Source organism: Bos javanicus, chromosome 23 (genome assembly GCF_032452875.1).
Source record: "Bos javanicus breed banteng chromosome 23, ARS-OSU_banteng_1.0, whole genome shotgun sequence".
In the NCBI taxonomy this organism is placed as follows: domain Eukaryota; kingdom Metazoa; phylum Chordata; class Mammalia; order Artiodactyla; family Bovidae; genus Bos; species Bos javanicus.
Genome location: NC_083890.1, coordinates 15596909 through 15620565, shown reverse-complemented (window position 1 = coordinate 15620565; position 23657 = coordinate 15596909). Strand labels below are relative to the sequence as shown.

At 54.7% G+C, this 23657-nt stretch overlaps 2 protein-coding genes across 3 annotated transcripts in view; both read left to right on the top strand.

The window, feature by feature from the left end:
• Positions 1–661: 661 nt before the first annotated feature.
• On the top strand, positions 662–11112 carry PGC (progastricsin). Its single transcript, XM_061398144.1, has 9 exons — positions 662–795; positions 3695–3845; positions 4328–4445; positions 5437–5555; positions 6411–6610; positions 8241–8363; positions 8850–8997; positions 10052–10150; positions 10817–11112. The coding sequence occupies exons 1-9, from the start codon at positions 734–736 to the stop codon at positions 10970–10972; spliced, it is 1176 nt and encodes a 391-aa protein (XP_061254128.1). The 5' UTR covers positions 662–733; the 3' UTR covers positions 10973–11112.
• Positions 11113–12475: 1363 nt separating this feature from the next.
• TFEB (transcription factor EB) overlaps positions 12476–23657 on the top strand; it is a 48251-nt gene continuing 37069 nt past the window's right edge. The window contains exon 1 of one of the 2 annotated variants that reach the window (XM_061398143.1): positions 12476–12563. The gene's annotated coding sequence lies outside the window, so the exon portion shown is untranslated. The remainder of the gene's footprint in view (positions 12564–23657) is intronic. The other variant, XM_061398142.1, reaches the window with a different exon arrangement.

Below are 23657 nucleotides of genomic sequence, written 5' to 3'. Positions count from 1 at the left end.
TCATTACCTTTATCCTAGCTACTGACCCCATCATCCCCCAGACACCATAACTGCATCCCTCAAGGGCTTGGGAGTACTTGAACCCTGACTCAAGGCAGAATCTTTGAGTGTATCACCTCCAGACCAGTGACACTCAACTATTTGGCTCCCGAAAGGGAAGCTGGGCTGTGCCTGCAGACACTGTTGGTTGTCACAACTGGGGGACTGCTACTGGCATCTAGTGAGTAGAGGCCAAGGGTGCTGCTCAACATCCTACAATGCCCACGACAGCCCCACAACAAAGATTTTTTTTGTTCCAAAGTTTTGGAATTACGGACTTCTCTGTAGACCTGCCTATAGACCCTACAGCCTTCATTCTGCCCTCCTCTGGCCCTCACCCCAAAATGCCCAGCTCACACCTCTGGTTCCTGGGCAAAGAAGTCATTTTGCCACTCCATCTTTCGGCAAGTTTGATCTCATCGCTCACACCTCCTGGCCTCCACTGCTTGTTCTCAAAAGTCAATAGGATGAAAAGCCCTTTGATGCCACCCTCACAAAGGAAAACACACAGAGACGACTGATACGGGGAGCCCAGGGTACACCCAGGGTTGAGATCATGCTTGTCCAGGGCAGGGAGGCAGGGACTGGGCTGGGTCCCACAGGTATAAAGCAGGAAGGACTGTTCAGGCTTTCACTCCACTGCAACAGCACAACTCAGAGTTGCCTCTGCTGCAGCCAGCTGGAAATCAGCATCATGAAGTGGATGGTACTGGCCTTGGTCTGCCTCCAGACCTTGGAGGCAGCGGCATTGGTCAAGTGAGTCTGGGGCCTGAATGCTGGGATAGGAGCCCTGGCAGCTTTTTTTAAAAAAAATAAACTTATTTACAAAACAGATACAGATTCACAGACTTAGAGAACAAACTTATGGTTGCCAGGAGGGAAGAACTGGGGAAAGAGATAGTTAAGGAGTTTGGGATCTATGTGTACACTCTGCTACATTTAAAATGGATAACCAACAGGGACCTACCTTATAGCACAGGGAACTCTGCTCAATATTATGTGTCAACCTGGATGGGAGGGAAGTTTGGGAGAGAATGGATACATGCACATGCCTGGCTGAGTCCCTTTGCTGTCTACCTGAGACTCTCACAAATTGTTAATCAGCTATGTGCTGTGTTGTGCTTAGCTGCTCAGCCATGTCCAACTCTTTGAGATCCAATGGACCGCAGCCTGCCAGGCTCCTCTGTCCATGAGACTCTCCAGGCAAGAATACTGGAGTGGGTTGCTATGCCCTCCTCCAGGGGATCTTCCTAACCCAGAAATTGAACCCAGGTTTCCCATATTGCAAGGAGATCCCACCAGTCCATCCTAAAGGAGATCAGTCCTGGGTATTCATTGGAAGGACTGATGTTAAGACTGAAACTCCAATACTTTGGCCACCTGATGCGAAGAGCTGACTCATTGGAAAAGACCCTGATGCTGGGAAGGATTGAGGGCAGGAGGAGAAGGGGACGACAGAGCATGAGATGGTTGGATGGCATCACTGACTCAATGGACATGGGTTTGGGTGGACTCTGGGAGTTGGTGATGGACGGGGGGGCCTGGCGTGCTGCAGTTCATTGGGTCGAAAAGAGTCGGACACAACTGAGCAACTGAACTGACTTCCCATATTGCAGGTGAATTCTTTACTGTCTGAGTCACCAGGGAAGCCCAAGAATACTGGATTCGGTAGCCTATCCGTTCTGCAAGGGAACTTCCCCACCCAGGAACTGAACCAGGATCTCTTGCATTGCAGGCAGATTCTTTACCAGTTGAGCTACCCACGAAGCCCTAATCAGCTATACCCCAATAGAAAATAACAAGTAAAAAAAAACCCCAAAACTACTATAGACTGGATGACTTATAAATAACAGTAATTTTTTTCTTAAAGTTTTGGAGGCTGGGAAGTCCAAGATCAAGGTGCCAGTAGATTTGGTGTCTGGCTGAGAATCTGCTTCCTAGTTCACATACATACCGTCCATCGTTCTGCTGTCCTCACGTGTTGGAAGGGACACGGAAGCTCTCTGGCTGACCTGCTTCTGCTCTGAGGCAGGGAAGGCTCCCTGAGTCGGCACTGGACAGATCTCAGGATGGGAAGAGATATGGCCTCTGCCTTCAGGAAGCTTCCAGTTGGAGGGAGAAGCACCATCCGTTCCCACACTGATGATAAAGCATAGACCAGAAACAGAGAGAGTAGGGGCAACTTCTGCCTAAAAAAAAGACCTTGAAAGGCTGGTACAATTATTTCTAGATAGGGAGATGTTTGCTAGAAGTTTCCTTAAGGGCCCCCAATTTATTTGACAGATGCCAAATCATCTAAGCAGAAACACCAGTCATGTAATCTCTATACGCTGAGGTGCCAGGGGAAAGGGGATAAGGCGGCCAGGTTCACAGGACATCAAAAGGGCGCCCAGCCTGCCTCATTGCCTGCGATTGCACCATTAAAAGGGCATTTTATTTGGTGGAAAGTTGGCTTCTCTCAGAAACTTCTTTGAGTATGCAAATTCTGGAGTCGTGTTGGTGTGAAGCAATCATCAGCCTTCATATCTCAAGGTGAAGGGGTTTAGCAGAGAATTTCTGGAGAATGCAGGGTCTTGAGGGAATGGGGAAGAGATGGGGAAGGAAGCAGGAATCCAGAAGCCTGGAGCAAGGCCTAGGGACACTGGCAGAGACCCCTGGGCAATGGAGGCAGGCAGGTCTGGGAAGACACGGGCAGAAACCCATAATTCAGGAGATCCAGTTCCAGAGGCTGATCTGGGCTCTGGACCAGTCCAGCCAACCTCCGCATGGTCCCTGCCTCCTGTGAGGAGCATGACTGACCCAGGCCAGACCCGGAGCAGCAGAACTAGGACCCTGTCTTCTGAGTCCCCAGTCTAGTGCTGCTCCCCGGGGCCCGTGCTCTGTCACATCCAGCCAGTGCCAGTTGCCTGAGGGCCACCAATCCGGGGGACTCCCTTTGGGGTTAACTTTGCCATCTCTGAAGGCTTTTTATTTTTTGAATTATGTATTGCTTTTTAATTTATTATTTTTCTGTGTTGTGTAGCATGTGGGATCTTAGTTTCTCAGAGATTGAACCCGTGCCCTCTGCATTGAGAGTGCAGAGTCTTAACCACTGAACCACCAAGGAAGTCCCTCTGAAACCTTTTTTTAAAAATGCACAAACTGGGAATTCCTTTGTGGTCCACTGGTTAAGGGCTCTGCGCTTTCACTGCCAGAGCGTGGGTTCAATTCCTGGTCAGGGAACAAAGATCCAGCAAACACAGCCAAAACAAACCAACCAACCGCACAAATCCTCCAAAGAGTAATGTCTAAAGTTCCTCTCCCCTTCCTGGGAAAGAGTTTATGGGGTATGTGAGAGTGGAGGACCAGGGTGGGATGACAACCCATGGGATGAGGTCGGGGCAGGCCTGGGTGAAGGTAGCTGTCTTCTGAATCTTGGAGCAAGTCCTGAGAAGAGTTTTCCAAGAGAAAAAGAGAGGCAGAGGGAGAAAGAGCCAGAGAGAGCCAGAGATCGAGACAGAAATGGAGAAAGAGGGAGACAGACACATACAAGCGACGGACCCCGGGGACAGAGCGACGGGGAGCCTGAGGCAGTTAGGGATGGAGAGAGAGATTGGGATATTAGAGGCGCAGTAGGAAAGAGGGAGTCCCTGCCCTGACCCCAGCCCTTCTGCAGAATCCCCTTGAAGAAATTTAAGTCCATCCGTGAGATCATGAAGGAGAAGGGCCTCCTGGAGGACTTCCTGAGGACCTACAAGCACGACCCGGCCCAGAAGTACCGCTTTGGTGACTTCATTGTGGCCACCGAGCCCATGGACTACATGGACGTGAGTCTTGACCCTCCCCTGGGGCTCCCCCTCCTCCTGCTGCCAAAGGCTGAGGGCCAGGCCTGGGCTGTGAGCTGCACTCTCCCTCTCTGCACCCTCCCACTCACCCCCTGGAGGCTGCCCCTGTCTCTCAGACCTGCCTGCCAGCCCGGAGACTTCATTGCCTGAGAAAGCACGGAGGGACCCCTGATGACCTGGCAGCTGAGTCCACGCAGACTTTTGCTGCTGCCCCAGGCGGGCTCAGACTGAGGGCCCTCTGGGCAAGTGTGGTTCTGGGCAAGTGTGGAGGGCAGGCTCGAGCTCCTGCTTGTGGTGTGGGCTGTGGGGCTGGCCACTCTGCTGCTCTGGCCATGGAGAAGGCTGGGCCTGATGGGAAGAACACTAGAGTGACTGGCTCCAATGCCCCCACCACAAGCAGGACCCACCCCCCGACCCCTACCCAGAGCTAAGAGCCTGCCCCATGTCCCTTCCTCCCCACCCAGGCTGCTTACTTTGGCGAGATCAGCATTGGGACACCACCACAGAACTTCTTGGTCCTTTTTGATACCGGCTCCTCCAACCTGTGGGTGCCCTCTGTCTACTGCCAGAGCCAGGCCTGCAGTGAGTGCTGGGCTGCGGAAGGGAGGGCATTGACACCTGTTGGGGAAAGGCTGCACTTTCGTAAAGATTGCTGGGGGGCGGGGAGGTGGGGTGAGCAGGGAGCTCCAGTCCTGGAAAGGTCCTGGGATTTGTCCAGTGTCACACGGCACATGTCCCACCCAGAGGGAAGGAACTGGCCATGAGCCTGCGTGGCCCCTCTCTGATTACCAGGACATATTCCTTCACCTACTCCAGCCTAGCCCAGCTCACTCCACCTCGTTCTGTTCACTCTGGGCAATGCCATTCTGGCCCGCTCCACTCTACAACACTCTTTCTATGCTACTCCCCCACCACGATTTACTAAGTTCTCACTGAACTCTCCCAAGGATCCGGGAGAAGGACATAGATGTGGTCCTCCTCCTGTCACTGTCTTTGGAGATGCACACTTCCTAGGGCGGGCCTGGCCCCTGCCAAAGCCTTGGGGTTTGGGTCTTGACACCTCTAGTCCAGAAGGTCCCTCACTGGCCCCATCCTAGGCTGTCTCAGGATCCTGGTTTGGCCAGCTTCTCCCCTGTGGTGAGGGAAGTTTCAGGGAATACCCTGGAGGTCCATTCACTCCTTCATCTGATGAGTAATTTCTCGACACTTGCCGTGTATCAGGAGATCTGCTGGGGGCCAGGAAGATGGAGATAGATACTATACAACTTGCCCACACTATAGTCCTAGGGAGGTCATCATCCTAGGGCATCTGACGATTCTGTGATTATGTTAGGTTGGGGGGGTGGGTGCTTTGGGGTCAAGGCTGCCCAGTTCTTAAGGGTCTTCTGATGCCAGGAATGTCAGTTGGCTACCATCTGACTCCTTGGCCTGTAGGTGGAGGGGTGTGTGTGTGTGTGTGTGTGTGTGTGCGCTGAGGCTATAGGATGTGAGTACAGGCTGGGAGACAAGTGGGCAGCCTTGCAGACCTTAGAGGGGGCCAGCATGACTTCCCCAAATTTTCCCTTCCCTGCAGCCAGCCACACCCGCTTCAACCACAGCCTATCCTCCACCTACTCCACCAATGAGCAGACCTTCTCCCTGCAGTATGGCAGCGGCAGCCTCACTGGCATCTTAGGCTATGATACTCTGACGGTGAGTGATGCTGCCGGCTGAGCCCTCACCTCTTCCTAGGATATAGGCAAGGTAATTTGGGGCTGTGAACTCGATTCTAACCTCATAGTTCTGAGTCTGATGGGGAGACTTAGACGGAGGCCTTTGAAATACATGGGAAACACCCAGTGTTCTGCCATTGTTTGTTGTTGAGTTGCTCAGTTGTGTCTGATTCTTTTGCAACCCCATGGACTGTATAGCCCACCAGGCTCCTCTGTCCATGGGATTTCTCAGGCAAAAATACCGGAGTGGGTTGCCATTTCCTTCTCTAGGGAGTCTTCCTGACCCAGGGATTGAATCCATGCCTCCTGCATTGGCAGGCGGATTCTTTACCACTGAGGCACCAGGGAAGCCCATACTCTACCATACAGGCCAGAAAATCATAACACTAGAGACTCATCGAGGAACGGCCTTGGTGATCCAGTGGTTAAGACACTGAGCTTCCAATGCAGGGGGCTGATCCCTGGTCAGGGAACTAAGATCCTGCATGCTGTGAGGTGCAGCCAAAAAAAACAGAAAAGGCTCATCCATTCACTCATCGACCCCTCACTGTGGGCCACCACGTGCCAGTCGCTAGGACACAGAGTGACTGGGATGACCTGCTCATTTTCCTTAAGAAGCTTAAAGCCTTGGGGAGAAGCAGGTTGGGATGGGCGGGGCTGCAGCAGGTGAGGGTGGCTCCTTGGAAGAGAAAGTGGCTTTCGCAAACCTGTCAAGAAGCGAGGTGGCAGAAGTGAGGGAGGGATGAAGAACAGACAGATGGGTCTCAGGAGGGGGATCCAGAGGGGGGTGTGTGGAGTTACATTCATCACTTCCCATCCTCTGCATCCCCTCCAGGTCCAAGGCATCAAGGTCCCCAACCAGGAGTTCGGCTTGAGTAAGACTGAGCCGGGTACCAATTTCCTCTATGCGAAGTTTGATGGCATCATGGGCATGGCCTACCCCTCCCTGTCCGTGGATGGGGCCACCACCGTCCTTCAGGGCATGCTGCAGGAGGGTGCCCTCACCAGCCCCGTCTTCAGCTTCTACCTCAGCAGGTAAGGAACTACCTGGCAGTCCCTGGCTCCCAGCCCACTAGCTTCCACAGGCCTGGACAGCTGAGGTTCAAACACTTTGGAGTTTGGAGGCAGGCATTCCCAGCAGGCATTTGGCAGGACCTTTCCTCCTGGGCTTCTGACTCTTCCTTTCCTGCGCTCCCCATCCCCGCATCTGTCCCCAGCTCACTCGGTCTCTTCTTTGCGTTTCTTGGCCAAGACAGAATCTCCCCTTCCTCCGGCAGAACTCTGCCTGGAGCATTGTTGCAGCTTCTCCTACCCCTATGGGACTTCCCTGGTGGCTCAGATGGTGAAGAATCTGCCTGCAATGAGGGAGACCGGGGTTCAATCCCTGGGTGGGTAAGATCCCTTGGAGAAGGGAATGGCAACCCACTCGAGTATTCTTGCCTGGAGAATTCCATGGACAGAGGAGCCTGGTGGGCTACAGTCCACGGGGTCGCTGTGAGTCAGACACGACTGAGCAGCTAACACTTTCACTTTTCTCCTACCTCTAGGGCTAACTGCCTGCCCAGAGCTGCAGTGAGTTCACTTCCTTCTGACCAAATGTTTTCTACCTGGACACCTCTTTTGTGTAATAATCTATTCTTCATCTCCTTTGATCTATTGTTCTAGCCAGGTCTTCTGGCCTCAGTCCACCATGAACTCAAACAAATTGTTGTTCTTACCACAAACACAAGCAAAAGTGGTTATTTACGTGGATGGGCCCTGGAGCCAAGCGGTGGGAAGGGGTGGGTGGCCTGGAGGGGACTTTCCATCTTTCCTCTCTAGAATTAGACAACCACCTTCTAGAGATAGTCAACATCTACTCTCTGGGGCTTAGTCATTTGAACCCGACTTTCAACAATATTATCCTGTTACTAAGGTTGCTGACCTCTGTTTACAAGTACTCTTGAGTTTAGCCCGGAGGATCGCTGCCCAGTGCTACACTCCTGCTCGTCTACTGTCTAACAGGGAGGTCGTGCCCTCCACTCCCCCTGGGCCCCTCCTCCCTCCGATTCCAGCAAAAAACAAACTGGGCCCCGGTCAGGCTCCTGTTGACACGCTCCACCAGCAGCATGAAGTGAAAGGCAGAGGAGAGAGGTGGGACAGGGCTGCAGGCCAGATGACCAGAGGCTTTCCCAGAGGAAGCGCTTGGTGGAGCGGCCTCATTTGAAAGCTGGAGGCACTGGGAATTCCCAGCCTTGGTCAGAGGTGGGGGACACAACATCTGCCCTTAGGGAGCCCCAGTCTGAGGGGACGCAGCCCTGCCCTCAGGGGTTCCCAGTCTGAGGGGAGACACAGCCCTGCTCTCAGGGAGCCTCAGTCTGAGGGGAGACACAGGCCTGCCTCAGGGAGCCCCAGTCTGAGGGGAGACACAGCCCTGCCTCAGGGAGCCCCAGTCTGAGGGGAGACACAGCCCTGCCTCAGGGAGCCCCAGTCTGAGGGGAGACACAGCCCTGCCTCAGGGAGCCCCAGTCTGAGGGGAGACACAGCCCTGCCTCAGGGAGCCCCAGTCTGAGGGGAGACACAGCCCTGCCTCAGGGAGCCCCAGTCTGGAGCCAGGGCAGGACTTCTATTTTCTTGCCTTTCCCACAGCCACTTCCTGACTCACCTTTCACTTTACATTCTGCAGCCAACAAGGCTCTCAGGACGGGGGAGCAGTCATCTTTGGGGGTGTGGACAGCTGCCTGTACACAGGGCAGATCTACTGGGCCCCGGTCACTCAGGAGCTGTACTGGCAGATTGGCTTTGAGGAGTGAGTCTGCAGTGGGCCCCAGGGGTGTGGGCACTTCATTCGGGCAGGATGTTGCACACACACATCCAGGTCTTGGGGTTTCAAGACCCTGGTTGGCCTGGAGAAGGTGGGTGTGATGGGGACAACACAGGAAGAGGCAGGGTCTGGAATCCCAGACATTTCAGGCCCTGTCATCCAACCCTAGGGCCTTAGAGATTAGAAACTGGGGTGTGTGGGGGGAGGGACTAATTTACTCAAAGTATTTACAACGAATCAATAGCCCTGGCCATCAGTCTTTCTAGAACTATCTGTGGAACTTTTTAGAAACAGAATACATGGCCATTCAGGTGGACTTGGACAGACTGTTATGAGGCTGGCGGGTGGGTTGGATTGACCTCTGTAGAATCTTTATCTTCCTGAGGCGTACCTTGATTCGGTGGCTGCGGCCCAGCCCCTAGCTGCCCTGAGCTGGGAGGTGCTGAGACTGCCCATCTTCTCACCATTTAGGTTCCTCATTGGTGACCAGGCCACGGGCTGGTGCTCCACAGGCTGCCAGGCCATCGTGGACACCGGCACATCTCTGCTCACGGTGCCCCAGCAGTTCCTGAGTGCCCTTCTGCAGGCCACAGGAGCCCAGGAGGACCAGTATGGACAGGTGCATGCGGCGGAGGCGTGCCCTTTCCCGGGGAGAGGCCAGGGGGCATTTATGGTTTTTCCTGGGAGCACAGGAATAGCCTGATTTTTGGCCTCTGTGCTTCTCGCTGTCTCCTGGCACTGGAGGTGGGGGCCCCGGGATGACTGGGGTGGGGGCTGGCTGGGGGCCGAAGGCTGATTCAGGGGGGCCAGATGCCTGTGCTGGTATGGGAGGTCACTAATAGGCAGAATTTCCTCTGAGCTTCAACCTCTTAGAGGAAACAGTTTAAACACCTGCTGGGCTTTGCAGTAAGAGCTAAATAACTAGAATGTGGGACCAAGCCCTAGAGCGACAAGGAATAACTCTTGAATCCAGAGCTCCTTCACCTCCACCTTGGGAGGTCGATGGGGCAGGGCCCTGCCCCATCCTTACCGCCTCCTGAACCTACCAAAGGGTTTGCATAATTAAGGTATTCTCACTAACTTTGGTGGGCTGATGAGATATATTTTCTACACACCTGTGTACTTTATTTATGTATTATTTTAATTTTTATTGGGGTATAATTGCTTTACAATGCTGTGTAAAGCTGTCCAACAAAGAGAATCAGTTAGAGGCATGCATATATCCATCCCTCCCTCTTTGACCTCCCACCCGGCCACTGCCATTCCACCCCTCTAGTCACCACAGAGCACCCAGCTGAACACCTTGTGCTATACAGTAGCTTCCCATCAGCCATCTATTTTACACAGAGTAGTGCATCAGACCTATTTTAAAAGGACACTTGCAGGGAAGAGGTGTAGATTTAAACTTTCATGGGGGAAATTCAAGAAAGAGGCATGTTTTGAGAAACATGACTCAGGTCTCCCCACAACCCCCCCTCTGTACAGCAGCTTCTACAACTTGGAGGTTCTGTACTCGAGTCCTCATGGGTTACACCAGCAGTATTGGTGTTGCAGCCTCCAGTCCAAGAGCAGACTTGGGGCTCGGGCCCAGGACCCCAGGGGCTGCAGTGATGGGGCTGGCAGGTCCTCTTAGCGGGGAGATGAGGCAACCCGGGCGCTGTTCCTCTCTGCAGTTTCCTGTGGACTGTAACAACATCCAGAACCTGCCCACCCTCACCTTCGTCATCAATGGTGTGCAGTTCCCTCTGCCACCCGCCTCCTACATCCTCAATGTAAGTCCTGGTTCCTGCAGGCTGAACCAGTGGGCAGAAGGTCAGGGATGGAGGTGGGTGAGGGGTGGGAGGAAGCTGTGAGGAGCCAGAAACACTGGGTCCCCTTAACTGTGCCATCTCCTTGAAGGATTGATTTCTCTTCCCCTCTCATGGATTTTAAACCCCCTTCTCTGGAACCAGGCTGTGAAAGAGCAGAGCAATCATCTATTAATAATAATTGTTATTAATTAATTAAGGGGGAGAGGCACTGGCTCTCTGTTGAGCACTTACAAGAGTCAGCCACCAAGTGAAGCACTTTGTCTACATTTTCCTGATGACTCGTCATAACATTTAATGAGGGAGATATGAATTTTTATTTTACAAGTAAAAACTTGGAGGTTCCAAGAGGTTAACTCATTGGCCTAAAGCTACATAGTAAGGGTGAAGCTAAGGTTTGAACCTAAGTTGATCTGGCTCCAGGGCTTTACTACCAGGAGTTGAGGAGATCCTGCAGAGGGAGGGCCCTTGCAACCTGCCCTCAGCCACAGTTGGCCTGTGAGGCCTCAAGGGTAGAAACTCTGGCTCATCCTTTTCTGTATCTGTGCTGCTGGCCTGGGGCTCTGGGCTGAGCAGTGCCCGGTCCACCTGTGAGCTGATGAATGAGTGTTGCCCTTGTGTGTTGTGCAGAATGACGACAGCTACTGCATCCTGGGGGTGGAGGTCACCTACGTACCCTCCCAGAATGGCCAGCCCCTGTGGATCCTTGGGGACGTCTTTCTCAGGTCATACTATTCCGTCTATGACCTGGGCAACAACAGGGTGGGCTTTGCCACGGCCGTCTAGACTCAGTGCCTGGACTCCCGGGCTTCCTTCTCCCTCTGGACACTCCACCCTACAGGGGGTTCTCTCTGCACTTCCTCTCTGCATTTAGCCTCCCTTCTCTGGACTCTGGACTCTCTCTAATAATAAACAGCTCTTCTCCACGTTGGCCATCCTGTTGTTTTTAGAGGGCGGTCGCAGCCTGTGAGGCTCAGGGAACGGGACAATAAGAATCAGAGGCAACTTTGTCTCTATCGGACCACGTTGTCCCTGAGTTTCTAGGAGGTTCGTCGTGGCTCACTGAGTTTCTAAGAGAAATAGGGCATGAGGTAGGCTTGGGGGTGGGCCATGTACCCCTCAAAGTTTGGAGTCTCTTCACAGCTTCTCTCTGGAGAGGGAAGACAGGGGTAGTGGCATGCAGGCACGGCATGCCTTTGTAAGGGACAATCCAAAACGCTCTGCTGACCTAATTTACCAAACTACCACCAGAGTTACCCCATACATATCACTAGCAGTGTGACTAGGGGTCCCATGTGTCTTAAATCTAGGCTTCTTCCTCCTTATCTGTGATCAAGTTTGCCCTAGGAGCTTTCAGAAGAAGGCTGGAGGACAATGAGCATTGTAACAGATGTGGGTCCTTTAGGGAGACATCACGTGATGCCACCAGAGCATCTTGTGACGTGCATCACGGGAGGGTGACATGAAAAGGTCAGGAAGTTTCTCTGTTCAGCAACATGGTGGTGGTGTACCTGCAAGCTCCAGGTAATGAGGTCTAGGTGGGGAGGGCCCCCACCTAGATAAATGGAGAACTCATGATGGGAGAGGAGGTGGGCTCCATTTTATAGTCATATTTCCTTCACCATGCTGATCAACCTTGTTCCTTATGCTCAAGACCCAGGTCTGGTACCCCATTCCAAACCAGGAGGATGAGGGTTGACACAGAGGGGTTTCTATGGCAACAACACACCATCTGGGACCCTACCTCTTTCCTAGACTCCAGGAAAGCCAGAGCACTGCACGCCTCTCACTGGGGTCAAATAGGCCACAGGGCATATTGTGATGAACTGTGGTTCGTGACATTACTTTCTGAAAGAGAAAACTTGCAAAAGGGGTAGAAACCAAGTGGATCAAAGTTTCCAAATTAAACGCCAAGTCTCAGCACAGGCCTGAGCCAGCAGGGTGGGACTACAAATCCCGACGTGCCTAGCAGAGCCGTCGCCCAGCAGGGAGGACTACGTTTCCCAGCGGGCTCTGCAGCAGGCAGACAGGCGGTAGGGCGGGGAGGGGCGGAGCCGGGAGGGGCGGGGCCGCGGGGTAGGGTGCTGCCCTCTGCCGGGCGCGGCGGGAAGTGAGTGCCGAGTGACAGCAGGAGCCCCGGCGCCGGGCGCGGGGCTCGGTGACAGCGGAGGCGGCGGCCGCGGGCTGGACGTAGGGAGCGGCGGCGGCGCCGACGGCAGAGGGCAGGGCGGACGGGGGCGGGCCTCCCCGGTGGCGCGGAGCCGGAGGAGCCCGGGAGGGGGCGGCCGGCGCAGCTCTCGGGCCCGACACCTGAACTTGGGACAAGTTGCCGGAGTCGCGGGGCGCGGGCGGCGGACGGATTGACCTTCATAGCTAGGTGAGCGGGACCGGGGGGCAAGGGGTGCGCGGAGGGCCCTGAACTCCCGACCCAGGCTCCGCTGCTCCGATCCCGTGGGTCCGCGAGACAGGTGGGTGGCTGGGTGGGGGTGTCGACTGGAAAGGGGAGCTAGACCGTGTGCGCCGCACTGCCACCCGCCCCGCCGTCCGTCTAGCCGGCCCGGCTCGTCCGGCGCATGGCTGGGGCGGCGCTGCCCGCGGAGCCTGGGAGCCCCTCCAGCCCCTCCCTTCGGGCCCGGGCCGGGGGGCGGCTTCTCCGCGACCTTATGTAACCAGGCGGGAGGGGCCGTGGCAGGCATGGGCCTTCCCGGCCCGGGAGCTGGAAGTCGAAGGGGCGGGAGGCGTGGGAGTGAACTTGCAAGAAGTTTTGAGGGCGTGTGGGCCCTGCGCCCGCTTCTTCTCCACCGGACGCGGCTGGGGCGGCGGGTGGCACGGGGGAGGGTGCCGAAGGTAGGGGAGTGTGCGGGGGCCGAGTCCGGCGGGGCCAGGCCCTGCCTGGATGGTCCCGGGGAGTGGGCGGGCCGGAGCGGCGCCACGCCCCGGGGGCGGGGGGGGGCGGGTGGAAGTACCATCCTTCCCTCCCTTCCCGCCCCTTCCTCCCCCTCCGTCTCTTGAAGAAGCCGCTCCAACCCGGTCCCCCGATGTGCCAGAGAGCAGTCTTTTTCTCCCCCTTGCATTATTCCACGACGTTAGGGAACCCCAACCCCAGAGCACACCATTCCTGCCTTCCCTGCGGCTCCCAGCCATCTACCCGCCCCCAGAGTATCCCCCCTCCTTCCCGGTCCCGAATCCCGGAAAACACGCCCCCTTCCCCCGATTCCTTGAGTCTGCACCTCCCAACCCCAGGCTGTCCCACCCCCAAGTCAGCACTTCTTCTCCGCCGTCCCCGCCCGCCCCCGGTACCCCGATCAGCTATTCGGCCGAAGCGGCGAGTGCGCTCGCCTTCTCGAAGGGAGCGGGCTGATGCCAGCTCGGCTCCCCGCCCCTCGGCTCCCTCCCGCCCGGAGTTCGGGCTTCACGCACGGCTGCCCAGAGCTGCTCAGGGTTGCGCGAGCAGGTTCGCGCCGCAGCCGCCCGGCGCTCCCCGGCCCGGATCGCTGGGGGAGGGAGGGAGGCGGGGGTTGGGGGTGGAGGGAGGGCGCCCGGGGCGGGGCTCGTCCGCCCTGGGCTCCGCCACCCCCTCCTCGTCGGGCCAACCCCTCACCGCTGAGTCCTTCTCCGAAGCCGCGCCCACCCCTGCCGTCGACCTCACGCGCGTGTGTTCTGGGGGTGGTTATGCGCGAACAGTTCCTGGACCAAACTCGAGCGCTTTGGCTTAGCGTTCTCCGGAGAAGTGATAGTTAATCCTTGTGATAGTGATAGTTAACCCTTGAGTGGGGTGGGGGTACTTAGTTGAGCTGGGAATGGGACAAGACTGGTGTAGGTCCCCAGTGACGCCTCTGGGATGTGGGTTCGCAACCCTGATGGCTGAGATTCCACCCGCCCAAGACCTGGCACTCTTGGGCAACTGGGGGTGGAGGGGACGGTGGGGGACTGGTCGGTGTGGGTGTCTTCAGAGCAGAACGCAGTTCTTGGTTCGTAGACTTGCTCCCTCTGAGGCCTTCTCTATGCCCAGCCTGAGAGACGGGCCCTCAGGCCCTGCCTTCAGGGAGATCACAAGTCTGGGAGAGACAGCCGACAAGAGTTAAAGGCAGGCCAGAGAGGCAGGCGGGGGAAGGGCTGGCTGCCTCGGGAGCCCTACCTGGTAGTCTGAGGTGTGCCTGGATCTTGTCTCAGTTTCCCCAGCCACGGGGAAAAATAGCAGTTCACACCGACCCCTGCATTCTGCCTGCCTCCTGGCTTAGGCAGAAGAGTCGGACGGAAACCAGGCAATGGAAACGAAGAGCTGTTTAGGGTGACTCTGTGCTCTGCTTGTCTGGGAGCGCAGCCAACGTTGCTTACAGTTTACGAGGCCTGTTACAGCTGCAGTGCTATTTTGCCCTCAGCTCAGCTCTCTGAGGTGCAGCCAAATGGGAGCCCAGGTTTCCTGATTCTGTGCTCTGTGGAAAGGGTGCAATGGTTGGCGACATCTCCTCAGGTGAGCACTCAATCCCGAGAGAGCCCCTGGGCTTCTGAGGGCTGATGGCCTGGTAACTCACAGTCGGAGGTGGGTAGGAGGGTGGGCCAGGGCATGCAGGAGCCCATCCAGTGCTCAGGGATGATGGGGGTCCCCAGCGCTCACCCCACAGCCAGTGAGGCCTCCCTCCTGCAGCTCAGCTGGAAAGCAGGTGGGAGGAGCTTCCCACCCCTCAAGCCTGGCTGCCCTTTGAGGGTCTGGCTTCTGGCCCCATCCCTCCTGGGGCTCTGTTTATGGCTGTAATTGCATCATTAGCCAGAGTTTATAGAGTTACTTAGCACCTGCCCCCACAGGGAGTGGCCTAGCCACCCCCTGGCTTCTGTCTCTTCCTTTTCAAAGTCGACTTGGTTTCTGCCGGCAACTGGGGTTTCCCCAACCGCAGCTGGCATGCAAGCCAGGTTGGGCCTTTGTCCTAGGGATGGAGGGCAGTCAGCACTTGGGGCCCAGCTTGGGGCTGCCCTGGAGATGACCGTGGAAACTGGGTTGGCCTCTTCCCAGAGCTGCCAGCAGTGTCCACATCCCAGGACGCAGTGGGTGTTTTTGCATATGATGTATGTATCCACGTCTGAAAAGAGAGGTAAAAATGCACACACTTCACAGGCAGCTGTGGGGAGTCAGGTGCCTGGCGCATGGTGAGTCCAGATGCTGCTCTGTATCTCAGTGTGGGGTGTGTGTGATTGATGGGAGTTTGTGTGTGTGGTTATGAGATCATGGGCATCTAGATACATGTATGTAGATGAATTGTGTACACGCATGTCTATGAGCATGTAAAAATAACAGTAATAGAATATGCATCTACTCTTTTTATGCTATAATAGAGCAGTATTGTAATAAAACTTAGTCATAAACTATCAGATCAGATCAGTCACTCAGTCGTGTCCGACTCTTTGCGACCCCATGAATCGCAGCACGCCAGGCCTCCCTGTCCATCACCAACTCCCGGAGTTCACCCAGACTCACGTCCATCGAGTCAGTGATGCCATCCAGCCATCTCATCCTCTGTCGTCCCCTTCTCATCTTGCCCCCAATCCCTCCCAGTATCAGAGTCTTTTCCAATGAGTCAACTCTTCGCATGAGGTGGCCAAAGTACTGGAGTTTCAGCTTTAGCATCATTCCTTCTAAAGAAATCCCAGGGCTGATCTCCTTCAGAATGGACTGGTTGGATCTCCTTGCAGTCCAAGGGACTCGCAAGAGTCTTCTCCAACACCACAGTTCAAAAGCATCAATTCTTTGGCGCTCAGTCTTCTTCACAGTCCAACTCTCACATCCATACATGACCACAGGAAAAACCATAGCTTTGACTAGACGAATCTTTGTTGGCAAAGTAATGTCTCTGTTTTTGAATATGCTGTCTAGGTTGGTCATAACTTTATAGTTGCCAACATTTATTGTGTATTTACTCTTCAGAATGAAGTAGAAATTATTATTTTCATTATACTGATTCAGAGAAGTTAAGCAGGTTGCCTGAAGTCACGCAGCCTGGAAGTAGTAGGGATTCTAACCCAGGCCCAGCTGAGTCCAAAATCCATGTTCTCAGTCCCTGCAGAAGACCACTTCAGGGTTCCCAGGAATTCTCCCTTAAAAGGCTGGGACGTGGTGTGACAGGAACCTTCTTTTCCCCATTGGGGTCTCCTGCTCTGAGCAGTGATGGGACTTGCTGAAGCCCCTTCTCCAGGGCACACATGTCTCCTGACTGCTCTTCTGAGCTGCTGACCCAGGTGACTGAAGGGCCCCCAGCGAGTACTCTCCTACCTGGCTGGGGGAGGAGATGGGTTCAGACAAGGCTTCCTGGGTCTCCTTGGCTACCTCAAACATGCCCTTACAGTGCAGCCCTCAGTAGGCACTTGTTTAATCAGATGAGGAGAAAAAGCCGGGAAAGTACTTAGATGAGAGCCGGACGGCAGCAAAAGTCCTGAGAAGAACCCAGGAGACCCCCTGTAGACAGGCCATATGGCTGGGCCAGTCCCTGTGTCCCTTAGCTTCCGTTTCCATATCTGTGAGCCTCCATCACCGGTGGGGTCCCCTCCAGCGTGAGCCTTCTATTCATCTTTGGCCAAAGCACCCAGACAGGAGACGCTTCAGAAAGGGTGGAGTGTGAGTGTGGGGGAGGTGGGGGGGCAGCCCAAGTCCACCCCGTAGAGCTTCTGCTAAAGGCTGGACCCCGTGGACCCATCAGCCAGGTTTTCTGGGGCAGAGCCATTGCGTACTGAGAGCTGGTACTGAGCGCTGGGCTAAGTGCCCCCGAGCCGGGGGGTGGTTGAGAGCACGGGCTCTGGGGCCAGGCCACCTGGTGTGGTTCTCAGCTCTGCCACTTGCTGGCTGTGTGGCCCTGGGCCGCTGCTCTCCCGAACCGCGCCTGTTTCCACACCCAGGACGCGAGGAGTATGGTAGTGCCTGCAAACAGTGCTGTCAGGAGCGCTGAGTGTGTGGCTGCTTGCTGCCTTTACAGCACTTAGAACACTGCTGTGCTCCAAAAATGTCATCATAATTAACTCCTTTAACTTCTTATATCTCATTTCCAGGTGAGGAAATAGAGGCATAGAGAGCTCTAGGGGAGAAATTAAGACCTATGGGTTGCAAACAGGCCTCCCTCATGGGCCCAAGATCCTCAAGCAAAATGCCTTCAGTGGGGCTTTGCAGACTCCGTGGCCACAGTCCCCAGCACTCCCTGTTGTACCACACAGCCTGGTCTCCACGGTCGACAACAGAGCAGATGGTCAGGCCTGCAGCATCTCTACCACCCCTGCCCTGCCCTGCCCTGCCCCCTGGGACTGGCTTGGAGTGCATCGGGCTCGTTCACTTACTACTGACTCCTGACCAGAGGCCCTCCCTTGCCCTCATGTTGCCTGGCCCTCCTGCACTCTGCACCAGAGATACATACGGATCTCCTGGTCTGCAGTGTCACCAAGGCAGAGATAAGATCTCAGCCATAAGGCTGGATCTGGGACTTATCATCATGCCCACAGGAAGTGCTTTGTTGCCTGTGGAGCAATGGGTGAGAGCAGGTGGCAACCAAGACAGGGAGAAGCAAGAGGCAGAGTCATCATCAGCTTGCTTTACTGTCTCTTAAGGAGGAAGAAAAGTGAGCTCCGGTCATCCCCACCCTTGTCCATCTTCCTGGGGGCCAGACCACCTTCTTGGCTCCTGTCCACACAGCGGGGTCCCACAATCAAATGGGATGACATGAGATTAATGCAGGAATTCCAACAGGCTCTCTGGAAACCCAAGGACCATATTCCCTCATCCTAGCCCTTGTTCATGCTGGTCCCTTCTCCTGACAGTCCCTTCTCTGCTTCCCTCCCTATAGGCAAATCCTCTGTCCCTGTAGGCTTACCCTTCCAGGGAACTGCTCCATCTGACTGCACTTCTGGCTGGATATTAGGATGACCTGGGGAGCTCTTAAAAAATACCATTGCACCTAGTCTTTGGGGAGAGGCTTGGGCATCAGTATTTTTTTTTAATATGTGTGATGACTTTGATGCCGTGGCTCTTAGACAGTGGTTCTTAAGTCAGGTGGGCGTCAGCATCAGGATTGGTAGAATGTCTACTGTCCCCCAGCCCCGCCCACGGTTTCTGAGTGGACCTGCAAATTCCTATAGGTCTAAAATTTACAATTCTGGCACTTTCCGGTGATGCTAGTGCTTCTGGTCCTGGGACCCCATTTTGATAACCTACTCTTTTGTGATTACCCAGGCCAGAGCTTTCTGTTTCCTGGGCCTCTGTTTGCCCAGGGTCTCTTAGGCCCATCTGCTTTTCGAAGCCAGGTCCCCAGGGGGAGGAACCACTGGGAGATCATTTGGTGACTGCTAGTCTCTGGTATCGGAGAAAGCAATGGCACCCCACTCCAGTACTCTGGCCTGGAAAGTCCCATGGACGGAGAAGCCTGGTGGGCTGCAGTCCATGGGGTCACTAAGAGTCGGACATGACTGAGCAACTTCACTTTGACTTTTGACTTTCATGCATTGGAGAAGGAAATGGCAACCCACTCCAGTGCTCTTGCCTGGAGAATCCCAGGGATGGGGGAGCCTGGTGGGCTGCTGTCTATGGGGTTGCACAGAGTCGGACACGACTGAAGCGACTTAGCAGCAGCAGCAGCAGTCTCTGGTATGGCCATCCTTCCCTCCTCCATCCTGACTCTCTGCCCCTACCTCCCATTAAACTGACCAGTGTCCAGTCTTGACCCCACCCTTGGGGATGGGTGCTCAGGAAATAGTGATTGCTTCAGGCTAGGTGAAGTGGACAGCACCAGTCCCGAGAGTCTTCAGTACTGGGGGCACATCCTTGGAGCCAGAATAGCATTTCTGGCTTCAGGGGGTGGGTGTCCAGAACAGCCCCTCACTCTCCCTAAGTGAGGCTGTCGAAAGATCCATCATGTTATTTGACTTTCCCAGCCCATAAAGGGTATTTGATCACTATTTGAACTGCATTTTTGGTGAATAATAAAAATGATAAAACACACGCAAGAAACAGCCATTCCCTTCTGCTTTCCTCACCCTGGAGACACCGGGCCGGCAGATGGGGGGGTCATTGTTGGGGGTCGAGATGTGTCCATCATATTTTAGGGGGTCCTGGGCTTTGAGGGCAGCAGATAGCTGGGCTGACCCTATGGGCTTGCCCCAAAGCCTGTAGTAGTAGAGTCTTCCTTGGAAGCCAGGGGAAGCTAGCTATGTACTGGGTGCTCAGCGCAGCTTCCTGGAGGGAGTAGGTGAGTGTGAAATGGGCCCAGACCCAAGGATGCACATATGCCTTACCCATGGTCTCTGCCCTGCAAGAGCATCACCACCTAAGACCCAGGGATGGGACCCAGGGACGTGACCAAGGAGGAACTCCCTGCAGGCTCACAGCCTGTCTCTCCCTGCAGAGTTTGCAGCAGCCCTGCCCATTGCCTGCCCCCCGCCACTCCCCAGTTCCACCAGTGGGTCTGTGGGGTGGGGCTCTGGTTTGTTTTCCCTTGTTTGCTTAGGGAAGTCACAGCCTGTCCTCTGCCTTGTTTATAACTGGTTTGGGGACAGCAGCTGCCCCAGCCCCCTACAGTCCCTGAGGGGTGCAGGGTGGCCAGGAGGTGATACACTATCCTGTCCCCCCCACCCCCCTGCCGCCTCTGTCCCAGCCCCCCTCGCCCTGGCCAGGTGTTGTCTCTCTCAGCTGCCCCTGCCAGCGCAGGACCAGCTGACTGGGGCTGCAGGGCTGTGGGCCTCGGAAGCCAGCTGGCACTGCCCCCGTGTTTTCGAGAGGAGGGGACTGGGACCCAGGGAGGTTGGGGGACCCACTCCAGCATCCACTAGGGTCAGCAGTCATGGACTGACTCGGTGCCTAGCACTGTGCAAACCAAGCAGGATGGGTGGGAATAAAGACATAGCTCCTTTCCCAAAGCTGATGGCCTGGGAGCGGGGATGGGGAGAATTTCAGTATCTACAGAGGACAGAGAAAGGCAGAGCGGTGTGTTATCATACAGAGCCATGGACTAAATGACCAAAAACATGCCAGCACCTGGCCCTTTGGTCTGAAGAACATTCTTCCTTTTTTTTTTAATTAATTTTTATTGGAGTATGGTTGCTTTACAATGTTGTGTTAGTTTTAGATGTACAGTAAAGTGAGTCAGTCAGGCACGCGTGAATGCTAAATCGCTTCAGTCGTGTTCGACTCCTTGAGACATTATGAACTGTAACCCGCCAGGCTATATGTCCACTGTTTTTTAGACTCTGTGGGGCTTTCCAGGTGGCTCAGTGGTAAAGAATCCACCTCCCAGTGCTGGAGACACAATAGACTCGGGTTCCATCCTTAGGTCGGGAAGATCCTCTGGAGGAGGAGACGGCAACCCACTCCAGTATTCTTGCCTGGAAAATCCCATGGACAGAGGAGCCTGGTGGGCTACAGTCCATAGGGTTGCAAAGAGTCAGACGTGACTGAGTGAGCACACACACATTCCCATACAGGGCATTACAGAGTGTTGATTGGAGTTCCCGGTGCTGTCCAGTAACCTACTGCTATATAGTAGATTCTTATTACTACCCATTTTACATATGTTAATATATAGTAGTGTATATATGTTAATCCCAGGCTCCCAATTTATTCCCCCTGCTCACCCTTGAAGAGCCTTCTTCCCTGGCCAAGGGAAAGTTTTTACAAAAGGGCTTGGGCCCGTGCCTAGAACTTGGCTCAGCGCTTCTCACCCACTGAGAAGGCTCCAGGAAGGACTGCTCTCTTGACCCTGGGTCCTCCCACCTGGGGGGTCGCCTCTACAGGCCCAGGGGCCTCTCCCCCTGGACCAGGCCCTCCCCTCCAGGAGACCTGGAGTGTGCTGAGCGCCAGGTGGGGCCACGGGGAGGCTGTTGGCCCCTGAGCCCCTCACCTTTCGCTGAGGCCCTGGGCCCCGGGGCACATGGTGCTAATCGGGCCTAACACTCAAGCCTCTCTGGACCCGCTTGTGCTGAGCCCTGAGACTTGGGCTTGTAACTGCGGGCGGTGCGTCTGCTCTCCCGCCCCAAGCACTCTTCTCCTTTCCCTCTTTCCTTTGCCCCTCCCACCCGCATCCCTCTGACTCTCTCTCTATTTCCACAGCAACTGGAACTTCAGCCCCCGATGCGGGTGTGTCTCCCTGTCCTGCTCCCTGTCTCTCTCCTCTCCATCTTCTTCATTTCATTTTTATGCCTCCCTCCTTCTTTCGGTGTATTTATAGGATGAGCAAGGCCTGCCCAGTTCCTCCAGTGCCTTCCCAGCATGGGCCTCTGAACTCTGCTGTCAGGGACCCGGAGGAGCAGACCAGGGCAGGGTGAGGTGGGCATGAGAGAGCCTAGCTTCATGCAACTCTCTCCCCTTGCCCACCAGGGGCAAATGGTGGCTGGGATGCTCCAGGGTTCGGGCAGAGATGAAAAGGACTGTGGTGCCCAGGTCCTGTGGGCTGAGGGGCAGCTGGAAGAGCCCTCTACAAACACCCCGGGTGTCACTGGCTCCTCCAGACCCATGGCCAGATATAGGGTCTCATCCGCTTTGGCCGAATCATAATGGTTTGCAAAGCCAGGTGGAGGAAGAGACTATTAGAACTTCTATTTCGATGTATTTATATCTCATCCTTTTCACCCCCCTTTTATTGTGAAATATAGCCTAATTTCCAAAAAGAGCATAAACCTATATGGATAATATAACAAATAATCATAAATGTGAACACCCAGGTTACCACCACCTCAGTGAAGAAACAAATGTAACCTGCATTTGAAATCCACTTGTGTGCTCCACCTTGGTCATAAGCCCCTTCCCAAAGTGAACCACTATCCTGACTTTTGTTTTTTTGCCTTAGTGTGGGCATGCAGTAGCCTAGTTCCCTAAACAGGGATTGAGCCTCTGCCTCCTGCTTTGGTAGCCTGGAGTCCCAGCTATTGGACCATCAGAGAAGTCCCTCTACTGACTTTTAAGATAATCAGTTCCTTGCTCACCTTGATCATGTTACCACCCCTACCTGTGGCCTTTAGCAATAGAGCTTAGTTTCGCCCGATTTTAAATATATGCAGCTGGAGTAACACTGGACATGTTCGTTGGCCAGTGGAGAGATCTGGCTACACTGTTGCGAGTGGCTGCGTTCACGTATCAGCATCCACTGTATGAACTTGATACCATATCTGCATCCATCCCACCACTCATGGAGGTTTGGGTTGCTTGCCTTTTTTGGCTGCTGTGAACAATGCTGGAAGAACATCCTGGAATGTGCCTCCTGGTGTGTTGGTGTGTACACTTCTTCAGAGTCTGTATAGAGTGGAATTGCTAGAGTATTGCTGCAGGGTATATGATGCATATTTCAATTTTAGTAAATTCTGTGTGAAGTGGTTACACCAATTTGCTCCTCACTGATGACCCCTAAGAGTTCCTATTGCTGTGTCTTCACTGATACTTGGTATCAGTAGACTGTTTTGTTTCTGTCCTGGTGAGCTGCTGAAACTGTAACAGTATCTCATCCTGAGTATAATTTATATTTCCCTCCTTGTCTTTTTTATAGATCTGTTTTTGTGTATGTTTGCTCATATGCATGACATATTTATACACTGGCATTTATTAACACTTCCTGAGAAAAGAAGCTTATATTGGGGGTGCTCAAAATTTGTTACTCACAGGGTGTGTGATTATTGAAAGACCACTGAAATATTGAATGCCAGGGAGGAGGCTGGTTTGTAGGCTGGGGTTGGGGAGGTGGTCTTGGGATGAGATTCCCAAGTGGTACCGCCTGCCAGGGGGGCAGCTCTGCCCAGAGGGTACTGAGCCCAAGGGGTACTCACCAGCACCTCCAGGCCCTCCTGCCTGGCACATCTACAGCTCTCACAGCAGATACCCTTCAAGTTAGAATTGGCAGGCGCCTGGCTTTCAGGTCCTTTTAGGGCAGCAGTTCTCTTTGTCTCCCAGGGGACATTTGGTGATGTCTGATGACAATTTTGGTTGTCACAACTCAGGGAATGCTACTGGCATCTAGCGGGTAGAGGCCAGAGATGCTGCTAAAGGTTCTGAAGTGCTCAAACAGCCCCTCAAGAAAGAGTTACTCTGGCCCCAAGTGTCAGTCGTGTTGAGGTTGAGAAACTGTGACCTAGGAAGGGAGCCAGGAACCTGAGATTTGCTGTCAACTTGCTGCGTGGCCTTCGGGACGTCCCTGAGTGCTGTGAGTCTCGGTCTCCTCATCAAAAAGGAGGGTGCCAGTGTTGCTGCCCCTCCCCGCCATGGGTTGTCGTTGGGACTGGGGAGAGGGGGCTGGGTGTGTGGGCATCTTGAAAGGTGTCCCTGCAAAGGGGCCCTTGGCCATTGTTTCCAAGGGGCGAGGGGTTTCTAGAACCAGCCCTTCCCCTTGTCTGTCCACAGAGCTGGAGGCGCGTGAGCCTGGCCCTGATTCCTGCCACTCCAGGCCTCAGCGGGCTGTGGCAGAACGGCCCTGAGGGCCCCTGCCTTTTGATGAGGGCTGCAGAAATGAGGGGCACTCAG